The 23,423-nt window shown below is 34.4% G+C and overlaps 4 protein-coding genes across 13 annotated transcripts; 2 read left to right on the plus strand and 2 right to left on the minus strand.

The window, feature by feature from the left end:
- The first annotated feature begins 2,428 nt into the window (after window positions 1-2,428).
- LOC108333492 (putative DUF21 domain-containing protein At3g13070, chloroplastic) lies at window positions 2,429-5,308 on the plus strand. Of its 10 annotated transcripts, none has more exons than XR_001832561.2 (9): window positions 2,429-3,158; window positions 3,282-3,371; window positions 3,458-3,633; window positions 3,721-3,986; window positions 4,103-4,197; window positions 4,387-4,487; window positions 4,588-4,660; window positions 4,925-5,033; window positions 5,114-5,308. XR_001832561.2 is itself a non-coding variant. In XM_052870203.1 (4 exons), exons 1-3 carry the CDS (start codon window positions 2,883-2,885, stop codon window positions 3,485-3,487), a joined length of 396 nt encoding a protein of 131 aa, XP_052726163.1. In that variant the 5' UTR covers window positions 2,429-2,882; the 3' UTR covers window positions 3,488-3,986; window positions 4,103-4,370. The 10 variants fall into 10 exon arrangements, 1 of the variants encoding a protein (XP_052726163.1); XR_008246003.1 differs by having other exon boundaries at window positions 3,724-3,986; XR_001832562.2 differs by having other exon boundaries at window positions 3,876-3,986.
- A 4,061-nt stretch (window positions 5,309-9,369) lies between these two features.
- Window positions 9,370-12,177, plus strand: LOC108333345 (APO protein 4, mitochondrial). Its single transcript, XM_017568760.2, has 3 exons — window positions 9,370-9,567; window positions 9,659-9,908; window positions 10,879-12,177. Exons 2-3 carry the CDS (start codon window positions 9,664-9,666, stop codon window positions 11,639-11,641), a joined length of 1,008 nt encoding a protein of 335 aa, XP_017424249.1. The 5' UTR covers window positions 9,370-9,567; window positions 9,659-9,663; the 3' UTR covers window positions 11,642-12,177.
- Window positions 12,178-12,583: 406 nt separating this feature from the next.
- On the minus strand, window positions 12,584-15,503 carry LOC108332887 (uncharacterized). Its single transcript, XM_017568185.2, has one exon. The coding sequence runs from the start codon at window positions 14,399-14,401 to the stop codon at window positions 12,908-12,910; it is 1,494 nt and encodes a 497-aa protein (XP_017423674.2). The 5' UTR covers window positions 14,402-15,503; the 3' UTR covers window positions 12,584-12,907.
- Window positions 15,504-16,808: 1,305 nt separating this feature from the next.
- Window positions 16,809-17,719, minus strand: LOC108318723 (uncharacterized). The gene has a single exon (XM_017556248.2). It carries the CDS (start codon window positions 17,567-17,569, stop codon window positions 16,820-16,822), a length of 750 nt encoding a protein of 249 aa, XP_017411737.1. The 5' UTR covers window positions 17,570-17,719; the 3' UTR covers window positions 16,809-16,819.
- Between the last annotated feature and the right edge of the window lie 5,704 nt (window positions 17,720-23,423).

The following is a 23,423-nucleotide window of genomic DNA, read 5'->3' on the forward strand; positions in this document are numbered from 1 at the left end:
GATCAGTCCATCAACGGGACAATTAAGATAACCGAAGGAAAGCCACTGTCCCCAGGAGCTATAGCCGCAGTCCAAGTCGTCATCATGAATGATCATCTCTCAGGAAGAGTTTGAAGACAAAGAACGAGCGGTAAATCCCACTCGGCCGAGAGGTAAACTCCTCTCGTTAAAATTAAAGACCAAGAGGTAAATCCTTCTTGGCCGAGAGGTAAATCCCTCTCGTCAAGCTTGAAGGCAAAGACCGAGCAGTAAATCCCACTCAGCCGAGAGGTAAATCTCTCTTGGCCGAGAGGTAAATCCCTCTCGTCAAGATTGAGGACAAAGACCGAGCGGTAAATCCCACTCGGCCGAGAGGTAAACTCCTATCGTTGAAATTAAAGACCAAGAGGTAAATCCATGTTGGCCAAGAGGTAAATCCCTCTTGGCCGAGAGGTAAATCCCTCTCATCAAGATTGAAGACAAAGACCGAGCGGTAAATCCTACTCGGCCGAGAGGTAAACTCCTCTCGTCAAGATTGAAGACAAAGACCGAGCAGTAAATCCCACTCGGCCGAGAGGTAAACTCCTCTCATTGAAATTAAAGACCAAGAGGTAAATCCCTCTTGGCCGAGAGGTAAATCCCTCTCATCAAGATTGAAGACAAAGACCGAGCGGTAAATCCCACTCGGCCGAGAGGTAAACTCCTCTCGTTGCAATTAAAGATCAAGAGGTAAATCCCTCTTGGACGAGAGGGATTTACCGCTCGTCAAAGCTGAAGTCAAAGACCGAGAGGAAAATCCCTCTCAACCGAGCGGTGAAGAGTGTTCGTGAACTCTCACTCTCGTCCACAAAACCCAGGGAACGCTCTCTGAGAGCTCTTGGTTCTAAACTGAGCGGTCACAAGTATTCGGCCATTTGGTCTCAAACCACAGCACACCACCCGGTGATTCAAAAGGGTAATCACTCTTTCCCGCTACTTTAAATTCGTCCGGCGTATTTAAACTCCTTCGTACTTGCAAATAACTGCTCGGGGTTTGGGGGGCTTAATGTACTATACCTGGCAACCGACCGACTGTCAGACAAACTAATCAGAAAAGGTAAATATCATTAATGGCCAATTAATATGTTTAATGGTCATACTAAATGCGAATATACGATATTTATAAGTGATTAACAGGTTATATTGCCAAAAAATATATTGCACTAATGGTTAATCAATGGACTTGACTGCCACAAGTCCTATAAATTTACAATTGGTATGCAGGTACAGAGATCCTTTTCTATCCTAATAAAATATAAACCTTTTTATGAAACATATCTGACTTAAGCATGTGTTTTTTGCAGGTCAACCATCTATCGGAGTGGTTTACGCTTTCGAAGAGCATTGAACAATAAAAAAAGAGGAAAGCAAAGAAAGACGACCGATCCTCATACCAATTCAACCGAAACAAGTATATTGTGTTTTCTTGTTAATTTTTTATTAGTTAGGCTAAATTCTATTCATCATAATCTTGTTTGACATAACTCGATCATGTTGTATTTATGGATCGACATCATCTAGATCTCATTCAAGACTGTTTTACCTCTAACAAATTAATTTTATTTATAACCTAATGTGTATTTAAGAATAAAAATAATTCAGATTAAAAATTATTTACTTATTTTTGTCAGAGTTTGAATAAAGAACATAAAAAGAAAATTTTGTATTTTGAAAAGATAATTTAACTCGGATTATGAAGCTAAAATAGATACACTTTTTATGTAATTATTAATAATGTAACCTTAAAAATGCTAGGATCCAAAGCTTCTTCTTACATTAAAAAACAGAGAACAATCGATTTGAAATTTTAAAATTTTCATTTTAGTTGTTTAACATTTTTGTTATATAATTCACCATTAAACCAAATTTTTAACTTATTTTGTAACATCATTACAATAAAATATTTAAATAATAACCAATGTCAAAAATAAAAAATAATTGATTATTATGGTGACAAATTTTGATATTAACTTATAAATTAAAAATAATTGGTTATTAAAGTAATTGATAAAAATTTATAATTAATTTGTAAATTAGACTTTAAATTGATCACTAATATTAAATATGAAAGCTTTGGCTACCACATAAAATCACACTAAATTGATAATAAAAATTACGCTTTACCATTATTTTTTTAATTGTTTTTTTAATAAATAAACTTATTATGAATCTTATCAACAGAAAAGATTGAAAAAACAATCTTACAAACCCCATAAGTCTTATCAACTAAAAGGTTGAAAAAACAATCTTACAAACCCCATAATATAGTCAATAATTTAAAAAACATGGCTTAACAGACTTGCAATGACAACACTTTATAAAATGTCTATACATTTTTATGCCACATTTATTCAAGCGTTGGCTTTAAAATATGTGGACTAAACCATAAAATGTGGACTTAATAGTTTAGGAAATACAATTTTGAGCTTCCCTCTATCTTAGCGAAAAAAGCCAGCTCAAAACGCGAATTGTTCCTCCAGCTTCTCATTTGCGAATTCTTCCCTCCACCTTCTCAAAACCCACCTTTCCTTCTCACTCTCTCCCATGTTTTATTTGTTTGAGTTTGGATTTATTGCTCCCCGAGTATGCAATGAATCGATTGTGAACTGCCTTTCAGTTTCTTTGTCGATTCTGCAGAGCATTTTTGCCTTCATTGTGAATATTTAGTTCATTGGGACAATCAGCCCTGTTCACTGGGACCCTTTTTTTTCAGTTGTGTTGGTCCATCCACTTTTTCAACCCTTCAGGTTTCAAATTTTGGAGCAGATGCCAAGTTACTAGATTGAACTCGGTTCAGGTGTTTATATGATAGCAGCGATAGTTTGAGTGAGACAAATGTTGTTTTCGAAACCAGTTTGAACTTTATGCAAGAATTGTTGAAGAGGGGCATTATCCCAGTTGCAACTGTTTGTGGGGTTTTGGAGTTTGGATGTCCACGCGTTTTCGCAGTTGAAGGTGTTGTGGATGCAAGATATGGCGTTATTGGACAGAGCATACTTTTGCTTAGAAATACTTGGCCTAAAGTGTTGCAAGTTCTTCGCATATTCAAGGAACAAGGTTTGGTGCTGGCAGTGCTTTTGGGCCTTTCGGCCTTTTTCTTTATGGCAGAGACTTCAATTACCACACTTTGGGCTTGGGAGGTATCTGGAATACTTTATCCTCCTTTTCTGAATGATTCTTTTTGTGTTCTATGAAAGCTATGCCTAGTTAGTGTATCCCTTATTGCATTGTTCAGTTAGACCTACTAAATAATTATATTGCAGGGTATAGCTTTTAAGCTTGCTAAGAAAAAGAAAGGTATGATGATTGGTTTTGTTTCTTTTGAAGATGAAGAATTGAAAAGTTCATCAAAGGTATTTTCTAATGACTAATGATCCATTTACTTCTGTGTTTTGATTGGAAACTGGCAATTGATGGTTTATAATTTCCCATTTAATAGAATTTTGAAGGAAAAACAACAAAACGGTAAAAGTTGTTGATGTCATTCCTCGATCATTTCAAAAGAAAACTAACTCCAATGTTGCTTCCCATCAAGATTGGATGAAGGGGATGATCCTTCGAGTGGAGCTTTGGATGCCGAAACAAATAACGATAAGTTGGAACTTTGGATGCAAGGTTCGATTTCTCATTAGGCATTTGTTTTCTTGATTATGTGTAATGTTTTAGGGTACCGATCTTGATGCTTAATGTTTGTTTGTTTAGTAGAACCAGTGCAGGTCTAAGGGAAGTGAGGCATTACTTACAGGCCTAAACAAAATATCATTACCATTTCCTTATACTCTTTCCATTATTCTATTGACCATTCTATACGTGAATATCATTTAGATTATGTATGTAACATTGACTTCATCCCCCAGATGGATTGTTCCTTATAGAAGTTGATCGTGTTCTTAAACCTGAAGGATATTTTGTTTTAACCTTACCTACAAGGAGACCACATGGTTCATCCAAGGAGAAAAAGAGATAATGTAAGGGCTCATCCAACAACTCTGCTGGACTTTAGACTTTAGAACATTTTAGTGGAAATTTTTCAGTAACTATGTGTGAGGTCCCTTTCTAACTGTTTTTTTTTTTCATTCGCAAGGTTCAAATTTGATACCTTGTTTAGGGAAATTGAGTGTAGTACTGCTCACATTGACACTCTTTTACTGGGACTGTTTCTTGCATACCAAATTTGAGGTACGGATCTATATATTCGTTATAGGTTGATAAGATTAGTTGGATGTTGCATTTCAGAAGATGCTTGGTCAAAACATTTTAATTAAGCTGCTTTACTTGTAATTATGGATGATTTGATGTAGGAAAACCTACTGTATCATAGGTCTTAAAGAGGACTTTATTTGTTTATATATTCTTTTATTCTTTTAGATTCAGGTTCTAGAAGGTGTAATTAAGTATATAGATGTAATGCATTACTTGTTGAGCAGCGAGATGGAATGTCAAATTTCATCTCTGATGTCATTGCACAGGTATGAACCACATTTAAAGAAATAAAAAATTGAACCTTTAAATTTTTAGTTTTTCGTAGATCCTTTATCACTTATCTCATTATTGGCTTTTCTTGCGTAGCTTTCTAGCAATGATGCTTCATTTCGAGCTGAAAGTTTGTAACGGGAACAAACTCAACATTATATTAGTTCAGGTAAAATTGGTAGCTCTGTTATGTTATATGGACGGATTCTTGTTAAATTATTAGTCTCACAATCCATTTTTCATCACATGTTTTATCCCAATTGGTAGCTATGCAGTTTTCTTATAATTTTCTTTTAGATGTACGTTTCACGTTATCACCTTTTAATTTTGCATTCAGAAGCCTTCACATTATTTGCATTATTTTGCCATCTTTTGGCGTACTTGAATTTGTACACTGCTCAAGTCTCTGTAGTCTTGGGTTTGCCTCATGTAGATTTTGAAGCATGAATGGCCGGCAAGATGGCGAAGCTTTAATCCAGACATTGTCTCTGTAACTAAATCTAGTGAAACAATTTGTCAAAAATAGTATCGCTATATTGAAAGTAAGTTCATACTACTTAAACTTAGATTTTGTCTTTATGTAAATTACTGATCTAAAAACTAACCTATCCTGTATCAGCAGCAACTTGGTTTGTATTTAACTTCTCCCTCCTTCCTTCCTTCGTCATGTCAATATCAACAACACCCAAGAAATGGAGGCAGCAATGCAGGGTTGGAAAGTGTCTAAAATATAACCAATAAGGTGGAAACTGTGCCACGATTAGTGTAAACCACAAATTGTCACCATCATTCAATTTTAATTATTTTAATTTATTTCTACTATTTTAGTATAATACATTTATTTTAATTAATATCTTTAAAATAAAATTATTAATATATCATTTAATATAGATTATCTGAATGCATAAATAAAATTCAAAAATAATACTGTAAAATTCAAAATAATATTGTAATATACATGGCCACACTTTTATAATTGTGACTTAATAACAAGAACACGAACAAAACTGTTCGCCTTAAGGGCCTTGGGAAAATGTTGCTTATTATCATATCTTAGGCAATAGTTTTTTCACCATTGCATGATAGGCAACGGTTTTACAATTTCGTGGCCTAAACGAAAAGAATCGTTGCCTATAGTGTAGGTCATATTCATCTACGATTGCAAATTCGTTGTCTAACACTTACTTAAGCAACAGTTTTTAGCTTTAAGTTTTTCATTTTTGTTTAAAATTGACACATCCGAGTAACGTGTTCATGCAAGAAAGATATCAAATATTTTAAGGTTATAGTATTTATTTTATATAAAATAAATATATCATTAACATAGAGAATATGAGAGTACGAGAAGAAAATATATCTCTCTAAGATCAATCAAGGGAAGCATAAGCTTCTTAAAAATAAGATCTAAAATTGTCCTTCTCAATCTAAAAAAAGGCAAAAGAGAGAGGATCACCTTGTTTCTTAGTAATTAGTTAAATCACCATTAACGTAAATAGAAATATGAGTATATTACAAGACATAAAGAATTCATGTCAAAAAATCTTCAAGAAAACCAAAACAACATAAAACTTGAATTAATAAATGTCAATTGGTGGTATCAAAAGTCTTGATTATATCAATCTTGATGATTATATATATTATCCTTGTTCTTTTTAGAAAGAAGATTAATAACTTTAGAAGCACCACAAATATAATCATTAACAATTATCCCTTTAGTGATTTTTATTAGGAAAAATAGTTCTATTAACAATCATCACAAGCTTATCAATTAGAATTTTTGTAATGATTTTAAAACGAAAACCTACTGTTATAGGACAAAAATCAATTTTAAGTTCTATCCTATCAACTTTAGGAATATGAGAAACAACATTTGAACAACTTTACAAACATCAACACCAATAATATCCTAAAATAGAGTGATAAAAACATCTGCCAAAGTCATCTAGACCAAGAACACTATTACCATTAAGAAAAAAAATTGCATATTATGAAAGTACAAAAGTTTACTCAAATTCCTACACAAGATCGATAAAAACGTTAAGAGATAGAAAAATATTTTGGAAATGTTTTCTTAGAGCTTCAAGGTCTGCAGAATCGTACAAGCTACTTTTATCAAAGTTCTAATAAAGCACAGTGGCTCTGCAAAATAGACCTAAGTCTGACTACTTACCTAAAAAGACCATGAAGTCTACATGGAAGTCAACTTTAAGTCTAACTAATCTTTTTTTTTTTTGAAGAAGACTATATATAGATAATTGCATGAAGAAGACAAATAAAATACGTGCATATAAAAACAAGTTGGTTGTTACGTTGTCTCTTTTTCTCTACATTGTCTAAGGCTTTCGTTTATAGAAAAAAACTTTACAAGTCTTTTTAATTTGTTTTGTATTGAAAACTTATTCTTTTTTAGAGTTATCAAATATGTATCTTGTTTGACAAACCTTTTTGGTTATATTATAAATTCAAAAGTGAATTAAAACACTTACCCCTTGTTCACTTGAATGGATTTGGGGAAGAGTGATTGAATGAATTTGAGAGGATTTGAAGGTAAATTTTTTGTTGTTTATTTGAGCGGATTTTGGAGGTAAGTGAAAGTGAATTTGGAAATAATTTTTTTTAATCTATCACATCAATCAAATTCTATACTAATTCTCACAAACTTTACTTTCAAATCCACTCTCACTTACCTCCAAAATTCACTCAAATAAATAACAAAAAATTTACCTTCAAATCCTTTCAAATCTATTCAATCACTCTTCCCCAAATCCATTCAAGTGAACAAGGGTTAGTGTTTAAACCAGTTGACTAGTGTTAAGACCAAGAGTGGTTGATACTCATTATAAACTAGGAGGGATGAAACTCGTGTAATCTTTGTTAAAGACTAATAGAATCCGTTAAGAGGTCTTAAGGAAAAACTAAATGTAACTGATATTGGAATAAATTAATATAAAAATACCTGTTAGTTTTTTGCTTTATAGACTTCTTCCTAAACACTCTTTTAAACACATTAATGTCTAAATATTTACAAAAGTCATCACTGCTTTACAAAAAGGTTTTAAAATACTATTTAAACTTTGTCTAATGTTTTATTGTGTTTCATAACTTTTACATCAAAATTAAAACTTATTACTTTAGTAACTTAAAATAATTCTGATATACTATTTAAAGCAAAATAAATGTCACTCTAAATAATTATTTTTTTCAATTTTTGAATTCAAGTAGACAACCGAATATAAAATATTCAAATAAATATAACTAATAATATTATTTAAATTTCAAATTGATAATACAAAATAAAGTTACATTAAAGGAGACATAATCATAGACATAATATTAATACCAAAATAAAATGAAATCACTATTAAGACAAACAACTTATAAGAGAAATCAAATTCTTCCCTTCTTCCCTTCTTCAATTCTTCTCCTTTTTTCACTTTATCAACTTTAATTCGGTACCATTTATAGACATTTTATGGTTATCATGATTAAAAAGGAAATTTAACATCTTTTTTCATTACTTAATTTTTTTTACTACTAAAACAATTGTATTAAACTTAAATTCATCATTTTTTTACGTCTTATATATATATATATATATATATATATATATATATATATATATATTATCTTAATTGTCTTAACATTATCTAATATTTGACATATGAAAAAATTTAACATCTTATAAGATAAAATATATTCATTGTCTTACAGTTTTGAGTTGAAATGATATCATTCTCTTTTTATGTGAGTTTGGCTCTTGTTTTATAAAAAAAATTACGTTTTATAAAAGAAAAACTCATGAGCTTATTATAAACTTATTGTGTTTTTAGGTTGGAAATGGTGTTAATCCTTTTACGTGAGTTATACTCATTTCTCATCAGCATTATTTTTCTGTGATAACCTTTTTTTCACAAGGTCTTTATTAATATCATCCAAACATATTAATTTTGATATTAACATTTGAAGAAATGTTTTAAAAACTTTTTTTTTATTATTTATCCTCGAACTTTACGTACGAATAGATATATCTTAATAAATCGAACAAAATTGATTTAACATGTTAAATAACATTTTAAACTAATATTTTAATTGTTTATATCATTTAATTTTCAATTTAAATATTAGTTTAAAATATTATTTAATAATTTAACATTATTAAAAAAATTACATTCAATTTATTTTTAAACTTTGAGAATCAAAATAATTTCATATTCAAAATTATCAACTACAAAGTACCCTTAATTATACATGTTTTAATTTAAGATGTAACTAAAAAAAATTTCAAATAGTTCAGGCCTATTAATTCATTTAATATTTTTTTTAAATCAAAATCAATACTTGATTTTGATAATCATTCCTGATTTTAGTTACGAAAATAAAGTTACTATTATTAGGTTAAAATGTTAATTTTTATGACTTAAAAAACAATATTTTTATCAATTATATCAAGTCTATATTTCTCTTAAGAAAATTTCTTCAAATTTTAAAATTTACTTATGCCTCACATTATACTAAGTTAAAGATAAAGTTATTTTAATTATTTAATACTCATTATCTAATACTAATAAAATACTAACAAAAACACGTGTCCAATATATATATTTGTATTATATGAAAATAGTATAATTTTAAAAAACATAAAATCTCATAAATATGATATTAAAAATTAAAATAATATACTTTATATATATATATATATATATATTATTCAAAGAAAGAGATTATTTGTTTTTGGTAAAAAATAAAATTTTATAATTAAAAGATGACGTAAAAAATATATTCTATAGTAGTATAAAATTACGGTCTTTTACTTTTCATTATTATTTTCAATATATTCGTGTTTGAAAACTATTTTTCCATTTTTCCAAGATTAAAATAGAGATGTTCTATAGTTTTATTCTCAAATGTGGCGAAACATTTCCTACGCTGAAATCTTTCATCTCCTAAACAAAAGAAGCACTGATCCGCAACTCGGCTACTCCATCTCTTTTCAATCCGCAGACAAAGAAGAAACGGTCTACAATACGTAATTGAACTGTGACTTTGATTCCTCGTAGCTCTTATACGTCGTACGAGGTAGGCGTTAACTTCCACTTGATTTAGTTGATGACGTCAAAGTGTTCGATGAAATGCCCGTCTGAGAAGAATTTATGTTTTTCCATTGCAGGTTGGATGGAGGGTCTGAGAAAGATGGCGCGGTACGGTTTCGTGTTCTCCTGTAACCCTCGGCGGTTGTACGGCACGAAAGTGGACCTGAGAAAGCTTCGGCCGATGATTCTGAAGAGAATCGAGAATCGGGCACAGTGTTACCCGGTTCGCCGAATGATTCCGGTCGCCAACGAGGTTCTCCAAGCCAGGAATGTTCTCATCCATGGCGTTTCTACCCTCCTTAACTTCCTTCCTCTCATGGCTTGCAAGTGAGTTAATTATCCTTTCTTTTTGGGAGCGGATTTTAAATGCATTTTTATTTACATTACTGATACACATCTTTATTGAGTATAATTTTGATATATAAAGATAGTAGTCGACTTGAGCATGTTACCTCTCCTAAAGAGTACCTATGATCTTTAACAAAACGAAATGATTTTAAATGACTTTTAAAGTGTTTTTGCGAGACACATTTAAATAAATTCCTTTTTTTATATATCTAGTGCTAATGTTAGGAAATCATTTCCAATTTGTTTGTTTATATTAGAGTTTAATTTGAATTTGCGTGTCACAAACAAGACCAAAAAGATTAGAAGATTAGGCAGTTTCTTTGGTTCTTAAATGTGATTATGGTTATTTTTTAATTTGGCACTTATAGTATATTGTAACTCCATAACTTTACTTTCTTATAATGGCAAAAGCGAGGTGTATGAATTTAAAAACTATTGAATATTTATAGGGATCAAGTTGAAAGATTTTAGTTCTATAAATATGATATTGAAAAGGGATGTTAACAACAGGGACCATGCAACTCGATTTTATTTTAGTTCTAGTATTCGGGATTGTTGCTCTCAATTTCATTTGGGTGCTTTTTGCATTAGGCAGCTTCGCCTGCACTGACATGTCATCGAATAAATTTGTAATCTTGTTCATACAATCACTGATTAACAAAGGACTTGTTTTGATCCTTCACTTTTTTTGTTGGTTTAAATATCCATTGAAGTAGTAAAATGACGGAATAAAAGGCTGATGTTTTCTTGGTAAAAGAACTGAAGTTTCACAACATTAGCTTGTTAAAATATAGGTGAGCAAACAAACAATTGTATATTTCTGGTCGTTATAAATGATAAATGCTGTTAGTAATGACGTGTTGGTTGTTTCTACTTAAAATGATAAAGATTATTTTTCTATGTATTTTGTACATTATTTGTATCCTTATCTTATATTATTCATTTACAGATTTTGTCCAGAGATATATATTGGTGAGCAGGGACATTTAATTCAGACCTGCCGGGGTTACAAGCATCGTGCCAAAAACCGGGTTCATGAGTGGATCAAAGGGGGTTTGAATGATATACTTGTCCCTGTCGAATCATTTCACCTGAACAACATGTTCCAAAGTGTTATTAGGCACAATGAAAGGTTTGACTTTGATCGCATTCCTGCCGTTGTTGAGCTGTGCTGGCAAGCAGGGGCTGATCTCCCGGATGAAAACCTTAATTCAAGTAGCTCAAACTTGGAGGTTGCCAGTGAAAGTGTGCCTGTAAACGAGAATTTGTCACCAGACGATCTTGCCTCTATAGCTAATAAAACATTAACTGCTTGGGAGGATCTTAGGTCTGGTGTGGAGAGGTTGTTGTTGGTTTATCCAGTAAAAGTTTGTAAATATTGTTCTGAGGTTCATGTTGGGCCATCTGGTCATAAAGCTAGGCTCTGTGGGATTTTCGCGTATGAGAGCTGGAAAGGAGCTCACTTTTGGGTGAAAGCTAATGTGGATGACTTAGTGCCCCCAAAGATTGTGTGGAGACGAAGGCCTCATGATCCTCCTGTACTTGTGAATGAAGGGAAGGAATTTTATGGGCATGCTCCAGCTGTACTGGATCTGTGCTCAAAAGCTGGTGCCATTGTGCCTAAAAAGTATAATTATATGATGAAGTTGCAAGGTTTGTCTGGTCCTGCCAATACTAGGATTTTTGGGATCACTACAGAACCAAACTTTTGAAAACAGCAGTAAGTTGAATTGTTGGTCTGGTCGGAGGCAGGCCCTAAGTCAGGGACAGTTTAGGGCGAAATTTGACATGTCATTACTTCCAGCTGCAACATTTTTGCATAATTAAGGTTGTCTAACATATCTGATTATGGATCCATGTGCCTCTTATCTTGCGGTAATATTCCGTTGCATGTAGTAAGCTAGAAATTTGGTTCCTATATCTCGTGTCCTACTTATCAGACCCGCTCCTCAGGTTGGAAGCAAAAGGTATTTTCATGTCCTACTTATTCAAAGATCCCAGTTATTTTTCTCCTTTGACTAATTTTTTCCTTTTTGTAATCATAAGTCCATAGTTATTCATCCGGGAAATTTTTTCCTTTGTTGTAAATGTTTGTAATATGTACATTGCTGTAAAAATTTGAAAGGGCTTTTGGTACAGCGAAATTTCTGATTTCTCGAGGTATCAAAAGGAAGAATTGCTTTCTTTACAGAATCGTTTATTTCCTGTTTACTATCAACTATCTACTAGTTTAATATAATTTATGACTCCTGATTGAAATAAGATTGTATTTGTTGGCTTCCTCGAGAGTTGGAACCTAACTTGAAAAACATGCACTAGTTTTTATTTATAAATAAGTTGCTTGAATTTTAAATGAAATTGTTTCAGTTTGCTGAAAGAAATCTCTGACTCTGTGTTGGGGTCAAAAAATTATTGTTGAGAGGTTTTTTTAAACAAAATGCAGTTATCTAAGAACAAAGTTGACAAACTTTGCATGTGGTGTGACCTAAATGATGACAACTGTTAGGTTACTTTATGCGAGTAACCTAAATCTATGTTCTCTTCTCACTCAAATACTAGAACAACAGAAATGAAAGTATGTATGTATGTATTATTGATTCTATAAAGTATAGAAAATTAAAAGTATAATCTCCCCAAGGAAGCCTATCTTCCTCCACTGACAAATATGTCCAGTCTATACTCAAAATGAAATAACCTCATTGAATAGAGTTACAGGAAAACTATTTATAGTGTCGCCTTCCCGCGCCCTAACATTTCTGATAACCCAATCTGCTTCTACTAATAACCGTTTGGTACTAGCGTATATATACCGTTCGGTCTTCGAGCCCATCCTCCCTTTTATCAACCGTTCGGTATTAGTTTAATCATACCACTCCGCCTCTACTTCCTTCCTCCCTTCTGGATACCGTTTGGTCTATACTTCCCCCTATCCATACCGTTCGGCTTCTCCTCTCATGAATTGTTCGGCCTCACTTGCCTTAATGTTCGACTTCTCCTCTCATGAACCGTTCGGCCTCACTTTGCCCTTCCTTACCGTTTGATATTAGGTTACTTCCCTCTTTTATTCCTAACATTACCTCACCCCTCAAAATCAACCTTGTCCTCAAGGTTGAAGTCAGCGAGCTGTTATTTGATCTAATGCTCTTCTTCTTCGGTGGCGCCCTCCAATTCAGGTCTGGAGGCTTGGGTGGTGGCAAATCCTCCTCCACTGACTTCCATTCTTCCTGGATTCTATTAACTTCCAGCATTTCAGAAATGGACTTAGCAAGGGACGATTCCGATAACCTCACTGCATCAAGTCTCTTTATTATATCCCTCACTTCATCCTTTTCGGTGTCTAACTGCTCCCGTGTAGCTTCCAATGCCTCTACCTCAGCAATATAATCCTTTTCGGTGCTCAAAACGTCAATTATGTGAATAGACTCTCTTAGTCCACTCATCACTGTACCACCAACAGTATCTGGTTGCTCATGGCAGGTTGCTTCACCAGCAAAAAACAAGTAGTTATCAACTGGTATCCCTAATATATCATAGTCTTTTCCTGAGGCTCCAATCGCAACATAAGAATAAGCACCATAGTTAAAAGGATTCCTACCCCAATCAGTCACAACATAGGCAACATCAAACACTTGCTTAGCAAGATGGCAAGTCCTTTCAGGTGAATTCATTATCTCATAATAAAACATAGAGACATTTAGAGCCAGACCCAAACGAATAGGATGTGTAGGTTGTAATTCACTCTCAACAGTGGTAGCAGCTGTTTGATATGCTTTAAGTGATTGATCTACTACTTCCATTTTCTCATTACCAGCTTTGAATTCAGCCAAATACCGGTAATAGTCTCCTTTCATCTTATAATAAAACATCTTGGACTCCGCAATATTAGTGGATGGGATAAGATGCTCATAAAAAATTACATCACTGCAAGTATTAGACAGCTCCAACTCGACCTTGTGCCTATAATCTCTTATGTGCTTATTATTCAACTCATTCCCTTTTGACTCCTCTTTCTGCTCTATTGATGACAAAATCCTCCATAAAACTCTCCTTGACCCCACCACATTTTTGTATCCAACAGAGAACAAGTTCCTCTCTTCCACCCTCCGCTCAACGTCCAGCTTCGCCACCTTCTTCATGGCATCCATCATTTCTGCACACCTTTTTTGTTCTGTTTCTTCACTACGTTCGGTGCGTGCAGTACGCCGAATCTTGAGGCCATATTTTAAACCGTCTTCAAGACACATTTTCCTTGCTTGTTCACCTTTCTGAGCAACACCCAATACCATGTCATCCATAGTGGTATTATATTCAGCTTCAAGTGGTTCATCCATATTTGCATGAACTTTTTGTTCCGTGACTATGTCATAAAAAGGGCAATCACTGTTCACCGCATCGCTCCAACTCAAGGCCCGCCCCAACTCAAGGCCCCACTGAGCACAAATCAACGAGTTTTCTTCCAAGTCAGTGAACATCTTCCAAGTCGGATGCCTAGTTTTCTTCCGTCAGAAGCGGAACCAATAGCTCGCCAAACCTTCCTCTATGCATCTGTAGACGAGCTTCATCTTCTCCTTCTCCGTCATGCTCTGGAGATCGAAGAATTCCTCTGCCTGTGCGATCCAGTCCGTAGGATCCGCACCTTCAAATGTGGGTAGTTCAACGCGCTTTCTCCAACTACGTCAAACTTCTCCTCTGTCTTCTTTCGATTCCACCTCCGAGTTTTCCGGCGGTCGTTGTGTGCGTCCAGCATTGACAAAATCACGTCTTCCTTCAGATCTCTTATGTTGGTTCCTGGTGCGTCGTCCTGAAGCTCGTTGGAACGCGAGAGTCATTGCTCGCACCTCCGCCTTCACTTCCTCCATTGACGACTCCATCATCACCATTCTTCCTTCAAGTGCATTTAATTTCCCCTCCATTCTTCATGCTATCGATTGTCCTCGCTCGTTCTTCTTCCCTCCGAAACAGATCCGGCAGGTTGGACCAATCTGTTAGGTTACTTTATGCGAGTAACCTAAATCTATGCTCTCTTCTCACTCAAACACTAGAACAACATAAATGAAAGTATGTATGTATGTATTATTGATTTTGTAAAGTATAGAAAATTACAAGTGTAATCTCCCCCAAAGAAGCCTATCTTCCTCCACTGGCAAATATGCCCAGTCTATACTCAAAATGAAATAACCTCATTGAATAGAGTTACAAGAAGACTATTTATAGTGTTGCCTTCCCTCACCCTAACATTTCTGATAATCCAATCTGCTTCTACTAATAATCGTTCGGTACTAGCGTATATATATTGTTCGGCTTTCGAGTCCATCCTCCCTTTTATCAACCGTTTGGTATTAGTTTAATCATACCACTCCGCCTCTACTTCCCTCCCTTCTGGATACCGTTTGGTCTATACTTCCCCCTGTCCATACCGTTCGGCTTCTCCTCTCTTGAACCGTTCGGCCTCACTGTGCCCTTCCTTACCGTTCGGTATTAGGTTACTTCCCTTTTTTATTCCTAACAACAACAAACTTAAATTGAAACATTGATGATAGAAGGGTCTGGGTTCATTTCATTTATGAGATTTATTCCAATATATAATAGTCATATTAAGAGTAGCGACCACAGTAATTTATAATTCCCATTTGTGAGATTTATTCCAATATATCATAGTTCCAGATTGGAAGATGATCAACTAATATAATAGATAATATTTTAAATGGAATGATTTTAAACATTAGTTCCGCTTCCTTTATCTTCAGTTGAAGGTTTGCTTCCATATATTCAAACATTCCATGTTCTTGAGATCTTCCCTCTTAATGTACCAAAAACGGCCCAAAATCACCAAAATAAAAACAGCTAATATCTTAAATATGATAACCTTAATAATGTTAATAGTTTTGAAAGGTGACCCTGGAAAGATTATAAGTGAATGGAAAAATTTGTTAATGCTTTTTTACCATGCCATTCTTATATTCTACTTTATTTGCTTTTTATCGTATACTGATGTTTACAATTCTGAAATTGGCTGCTAACAAGTTTAATGAAGGAAAAAACAAAATAAACTTTGAAGTATCTCATCTACCTCACTATTAAATGCTTGATGCATGTTATTTTGGAAGAATAATGATAAACAAAGATGAACTCAAGAGATCTACAAGACGTGTATGAGAATTCTGAAACTAAAAAATAAAATAGTACTAATATTTGCTACTGTTATTAAAGTTTCATCTCGGTCGAATATTGGTTAAATTTAACTATTTTATCTTCATATTTATTCTTCTTAATTATAGTGGCTGCATCTGAACGTACCAGAAAATAAATTATTTTGTCTCCATTCTGATTTTCTTTATTTTGTCCTCCAATATTTTGGGTGAAGAGAAGCCTAAATTGCTAAAAATGGTAGCAGTCACATAAGATTGGCCACTTCTTTATACTCTTAAGACTTTCATTCTATCTAATAATGTAAACATGAAATTCATCCACAAAAGAAGAAAAATTAGGGAAACACTCAACGGCTCTCTTTATTTGATTATGATATATAAATCCTGAATCACTATCATTGCGTCATTTTGTACTGAACAGAATGGAAGAGATTCCCACAAAATTACGTGATTATCATTCATTTAATCAATTTTAATGACTTTCCTATGATGTTTTTTTCTTTGAATATTACTACCGATGCTATCCAAGTTATCTATTGCTGTGAATAAAGTATGACAAAACAAAGTGAGTATAGAATATCAGTAAATGACAGATTCTTTCAAAAGACATACAAAGAAAACAAAGTAAAACAAAATCTGCAGAGTCACAGAATGTTGTCTCCTCTTGTAACTCTGGATGTAACAAACAATAATGTAAAGAAATGTTTCAACACTGTATAGTTATTATACCTAGAATTAAGCTCATGCAAACCCACCAGTGCTAACTGTTCCCTTAAACACATAGAGACAGTCTCCATTTTCAACTCCATGCCACCTGAGGCTACAACTATCACGCATGATCCTCTGTCTGTGTATAAACAAATAGTCATCACCAGGCAGAATCTTCCTGCTTATCAGTAACTGCTTCAACTCGTTCACTGTGTTTGCATCTCTCATCTCCAGTGGAATGGTGGCTTCATTAAGCAAGCTAGAAGAAGTTTGTACAACGAAGGTTAACTTCCTTGTGGGAGGTTCATCTCTTGATCGATTCATGGTCTTGAGGAACGCCACAATCTCAGAAAATTCACGTATGCCATATTCACTCAAGGTTCTAAAATCTTCATCCAGTTCAGTCCCAGAAAAGTAAAGTGTCATTCTTTTGATGGGGGTGCTATCAATGATGTGAATTTTTTCCTTCAAGCTACGAACAGTGTCAGTTCTGTCCACCTCAATGCTGAGCTTTTTAGCTGAAAATTTCACTGTGATTTGCATTTTGTTAGGGTGTGGCTCTGCTGGTTTAATGGTGAGGTCAATTTTTGTACCTTCAGTCACTATTGGATAATCATCCATGTCTAATCCATCAACTAGTTCCCACCCAGTAACTGATAGGACTTGTGAAGCCACTGGAACCCCATGAAGTTGCTCTATTTTCTTCTTGATTGCTACAACTGTTTCTTGGGCACCAACTTCAATGAAAAATTGGTTTGCTCTTGTGACAATAGCAACCCTCATTGTGGAGCCTGATGCTTTTGGGCAGGAAAAAGGGAAACAAAAGCAGAAAGTTAGAGCAGCTTTAATTTGCACAAATAGTACCTCCAATGTGTCAGTAACAAACTAAGAGGACAATCAAAATGATTGGTTAGGCTCATGAAATTCTGCAAGCAAAGGGATGTAATTTGTTAAAAACATGTTAAAGATATGAGCTTTCCACAACTTTACAGAATGTGGGGCTTAAGCTCAATTCACGCAAAAACACCTCTCTATATTCTCAGGTCTATCTTTGAAAACTGCATTCTCGGAAATTGACTACTCATTGTCTAGTGGTAATGCACAAAGAAAACATTATAATCAAGCAAGACTTCATATTTACATTGAGATTTTTGCACAGTTTAGTCCATTAATCAGCAATCATTCTGTTATAATTTAGCTGATGTTCTTGTAGCATATTTATAACTTAGAACTTCCAAGCCAAGAAAAAAAAATTCTAAACTATGTACATTCTTCTCTCATGTATATTTACACGGTCCAATTAAGTCATACCTGAACTTCAAGTCAATTTTCTTACCATGGTTCTATTTTTGTTAGATAAACACAAGGATCATATTTTAAAGTTTTGTCACGTACTCAAGTGCAGAATAAGAACCAAAAAAATAAAAGTATTGAAAGTATTGCAAGCAGAGAAGAAAAGAACTTTGATTTTGTTGATTAAAAAAACTTAACTGATAAACTGCAAACTAATTATTTATACAACATATGAAACTAACTATACTGACTAACTATACAATATAATTTTGCAATATTGTTGGGCTTAAAGTTAATTACTGAAATAAAATGTGCATTCATATTGGAGTGAGACTCTCTCTCTTTGCATGGGATTTTTAGAAAAAGTTGAAAAAGAAAAATAACTCAAGGATTTTCAATGTTATTTGCATATACTTATAAATACTTAGAAGGTTTCTTTAACATAACAAAGATGACAAATGAACAAAAGCACAAAATTTTGTTTAGAGAGAAAATGAAAACGTACCCTTAGGATTGAGAGAATGATCTAACGTTAAAAAGAATATAAGATACTGTTTAGAAAAATAAATGAAATAACACTTGAAAAAAAAGTTAAAAGTGGATAGAGAGAAAAATATTTGTAACACTTTGTGTTATAGTAGAACCTGGTGACTGTTAGAAACTAGATGTAGTTAGAGACAAAAACAACTAATATAAGTTTTTATTTCTTTTTTCTCCTTATCTAAAATTAAGTTTTTTCTGTAAAAACTCCAAGGTACATAATATGATATTTAAAAAATGGCTTTTAAAATACAATTCAAAATCCTTCTTATGTTTTTTATTTTGTAGAAAGGATCATAAAGAAAAAACTGGTGGCCCAGCAGGAAAAGAAACGGCCCACAACTTGAGGCCCAGTAACGTGAGACAAAAATCTCATTGGAAGCTTTTGATGGTCAGAGGTTTGGTGAGAAGGTGTTAGTGAGCCAGCTGCGAAAAGAAGAGAGAAGTGGGATTTCCATGTTCGTCCGGCAAGAGCACCGCGACGGTGGTGGATCGGAAGGAGGACGACGGGAGAAACAACCCGCGACAGAGGTAAGCCTCTTAAACTGAACATAGATAAGAGAAAAGAGAAAAATCGTATATTATATGAATATGTGTGTTAATATATTACAGATGCTGGAAACCTTTATATATGGTTCCGGTAAGGCAGCAAAAGCTGTCAAACTAACTGAAAAATAACAAAACCCCCAAATTAGAAAACCTAGAAAACGAAAATACTGTTTACAGGAACAGTAAACCAAAACAGAAACATCGAATACATTCAATAGCCTCCCCTCAAGCTGGATGGTGGATATTCATCATTCCAAGCTTGGGAATAATAGAGTTGAACCTAGTCCGGTGAGGAAACTTAGTAAATATATCTGCGAGTTGCCCTTCTGATCGAATGGGAAGCAAATGTAGGAGCTTGGCTTGTATTTTCTCACGAACAACGTGACAATCCAACTCTATGTGCTTGGTTCGCTCATGATAGCTTTGATTGTGGGCAATATGCCTTGCTGAGTTGTTATCACAATAAAGGACAACAGTAGCTGTTGGCTCAATGTGTAAATCTTGAAGAAGATAGTGCAACCACTGCATCTCACACACTGTAGCTGCAAGAGCTCTGTATTCAGCCTCCGTGGAAGACCTTGACACCGTACTCTGTTTCTTTGACCTCCATGAGATAAGAGAGTTGCCTAAGAAAATACAGTATCCAGTAGTAGACCTTCTTGTATTAGGACATGTGGCCCAATCTGAATCACTGAAACCCTTTATCTGAGGATTAGAATCAGCAGCAAAGAAAAGTCCTTCAGCTGGACTTGATTTGACATACCTAAGTACATGTTGTAAGGCTTGATAGTGGTGCTTAGTTGGTTCCTGCATGAACTGACTTAAAAGATTGACAGTAAAGCATAAATCAGGCCTAGTGTTAGTAAGATAGAATAATTTTCCTATTAATCTCCTATAATCACTAGGATTCTCCATATAATCCTCTGTTTTGTATAGACTGCTAGTATTGCTCAAATAGGGTGTAGAACTAGGTTTACTCCCTAGCATTCCTGTTTCTTCTAGGATATCCAAGGCATATTTCCTTTGGCACAAGTGTATCCCTTTCTTCGATCTAGCCACTTCAAACCCAAGAAAATACTTGAGTTCTCCTAAATCTTTAATCTGAAATTGATTATCCAAAAGAGTTTTTATGAGATTAATTTCTTTCATTGAATTCCCTGTCAAGATAATGTCATCAACATATATAAGTAAGGCTGTGAAATCCGAAGGGGTTCTTTTAACAAATAGGGAATGATCAGATTTAGATTGGGTATATCCTGAAGAAATAAGAAATGATGAAAGCTTGTCAAACCATTGTCTGCTAGCTTGTTTCAGCCCATATAAGGATTTGGTTAGTTTACAGACCAGTCCTTTATTATCAACATTTAATCCTGGAGGAAGATCCATATAAACATCTTCATTCAAATCTCCATGAAGGAAGGCATTGTCCACATCAAGTTGGTGTAGGAACCAACTTTTAGAGGCTGCAAGAGCCAACAAAAGTCTAACAGAAGTGAGTTTAGCAACTGGGGAAAAAGTATCCAAAAAATCTATTCCCTCTTGTTGAGTGTAGCCTTTGGCTACCAATCTGGCTTTATATCTCTCAACTGTGCCATCAGCTTTATGCTTCACCTTATAGACCCATCTGCATCCGATAGATCTCTTTCCTGGAGGAAGTTGGGTCAAATACCAGGTTTTATTCATCTGCAGAGCATGTATTTCCTTCCTCATAGCATCAACCCATTCAGGGCTGTTCTTAGCTTCTTCATAGGAATTGGGCTCTTTATTCACAGTTATAGCAAGAGTGTATTTCAAATGCTTATCTGAAAGGGATTTATAAGACAAATTTTTTTTAATGGGATAGGGAGTAATCAAACCATTTTTGGCACACAGCTGAGTGGATGGAGATTGATCACTTTGTTGTAAGTAATCCTTTAAGTATTCTGGAGTCCTTCTCATTCTGCTGGATTTCCTCTGTGCATTTCCAAGTTCTTGATCTATAGGATTGACATTCTCGGTGGCAGCTTCCTCTTCAGTAAATCTCTCATTAGTAGAACTGTTCTGAATAGGATTTAAGTCGTTTCTTCTCTCATTCTCAGCAGAACCCTGTTCATGGCTGCAAGTAATGTCATCAAGAAAAAATATGTCTTTTTTATCTTTATCATGATTACTGCTTCCTGCTTGTTTGTCTTTATATGGGAAAATATTTTCATAGAAGATAACATTCCTACTTATGAATATTTCTCTACTATTGATGTCAAGGACTATATATCCTTTTATCCCACTCTTGTATCCTAGAAAAATACCCTTTCTAGCTCTAGGATCGAGCTTACTTCTGTTACCTTCTAAGGTAGATGCAAAACATAGACAACCAAAAATCTTTAAGTCAAGATAGGTGGGTGAGTTACCGTGTAAGAGTTCATAAGGGGTTTTGTCTTTAATGATAGGAGAGGGAAGTCTATTGATCAGATAAACAGCTTGTGATAGAGCATAGGACCAATATATGTGAGGGATATTAGATTGGAAAATCAAGCTACGGGTTACATTCAATATATGTTGGTGTTTCCTTTCCACAACAGAATTTTGTTGTGGAGTCTCAACACAACTTCTTTGATGTTCAATTCCATAAGAATTATAGACACTAGAGTAATTAAATTCAGGTCCATTATCGGTTCTTATCACTTTAATAGCCTTATTATGTTGTGTCTTAACCTTAGCAATAAAGCTCTGCAGCAGTTCTCTAGTTTGGCCCTTATTATGCATAAGAAAAATCCATGTATGCCTACTGTAGTCATCAACAACAGTTAAAAAATACCTATGACCATGTACAGAAGGGGTAGATATGGGACCCCAAATATCACAGTGAATCATGTCAAAACAGTCATTAGATAAAGAAGTGCTTTTAGGAAAAGGCAATTTGTGTTGTTTGGCAAAGTGACAGATATCACAAGCATCATTATCATTAGCAGTCTGAATATAAGGGAAAACTTTACACATCTTATCAAGAGTTTTATGTCCAGGATGACCAAGTCTAAAGTGCCAAATATTTACATTGTCATGTTCATACGAAAAGGTAAAACTAGGAGCTAAATTCCTTCCAAAAGATTGTAAATGGTAGAGTCCCTTGCACACACTAGCATACCCAATCATCCTCAATGTTGAGTTGTCCTGAATTTCACACATCTTAGAAGAGAAAGTTAGTGTACAGTTTATATCCCTAGTGAGACTTTGAACAGATATGAGATTAAAGGTGAATTCTGGTATATATAAAACGTTAAAAATCACAAATTCTTTAGAGAAATGTATGGTTCCAGCATAGTGAGCAGTGACAGTAGAACTATTGGGTAATTTCACTGATATAGGACTGATTTTATAGAAAGTTGTAAACTGGTTTTTATCATGGGTCACATGATCTGTTGCCCCTGTGTCTATGATCCATGAAAATATACCTGGTGCATTCTCTGTGTTGTCTTTCTGGATTTGACTGATGCTGTGAGATGGGGTGTCAACTTTCTCCAGCATCTGTAGTATCTTTTGCATCTGTTCATGAGTGAAAGAACTTTGAGTGACACTTTGCTGACTTGTCTGTACTCCAGTAGATGTTGAACAAACATTAGTTGTCCCTCATTCACTCTGTCCAGTGTTGTTTTCATAACTGTTGTCATTTTTTTTGTACCAAGGTGGGTATCCATGCTTGGAATAACATTCATCAATGGTGTGGTTCATCTTATGACAGTAGGAACACTGTTTTCCGTAGTTGGGGTTTCTCCCTCTCCCTCTTCCTTGATTTTTGGGAGGATTTCCACGTCCATAATTCTCTCAACCTTGATTGTTCTTCCATTGATTTTGCTTTACAGTGGCACTTGCAAGAATCTTGCTGTCATTCTGATTAGAATCATTTTTCCTTTGTCTTTCTTGTTGTATGATGAGAGAAAAGACACGATTAATGTTGGGTAGAGGCTCCATAAGCAATATATGGGTTTTAACAGTATCATAGCATTCATTTAGGCCCTTTAGGAAACATATGACATGCTCCATGTCCCTGTATTTCTGTGATGCTTTGGACAGATCACATCTGCATGGAATTTTGCAACTGCAAATGGGAATAGGTCTTAGAAATTCAAGTTCTTCCCACAAGATTTTCAAATCTGTAAAATACTGGGTCACACTCCTTTCACCTTGCTTGATGGAGTGAATTTCTTGGAGTAAATCTGAGAATTTGAAGTGATCTCCTTTAGAAAATCTTTCCTTCAATTCTTCCCACAGTTCTTGTGCA

Source organism: Vigna angularis, chromosome 11 (genome assembly GCF_016808095.1).
Source record: "Vigna angularis cultivar LongXiaoDou No.4 chromosome 11, ASM1680809v1, whole genome shotgun sequence".
NCBI lineage: Eukaryota > Viridiplantae > Streptophyta > Magnoliopsida > Fabales > Fabaceae > Vigna > Vigna angularis.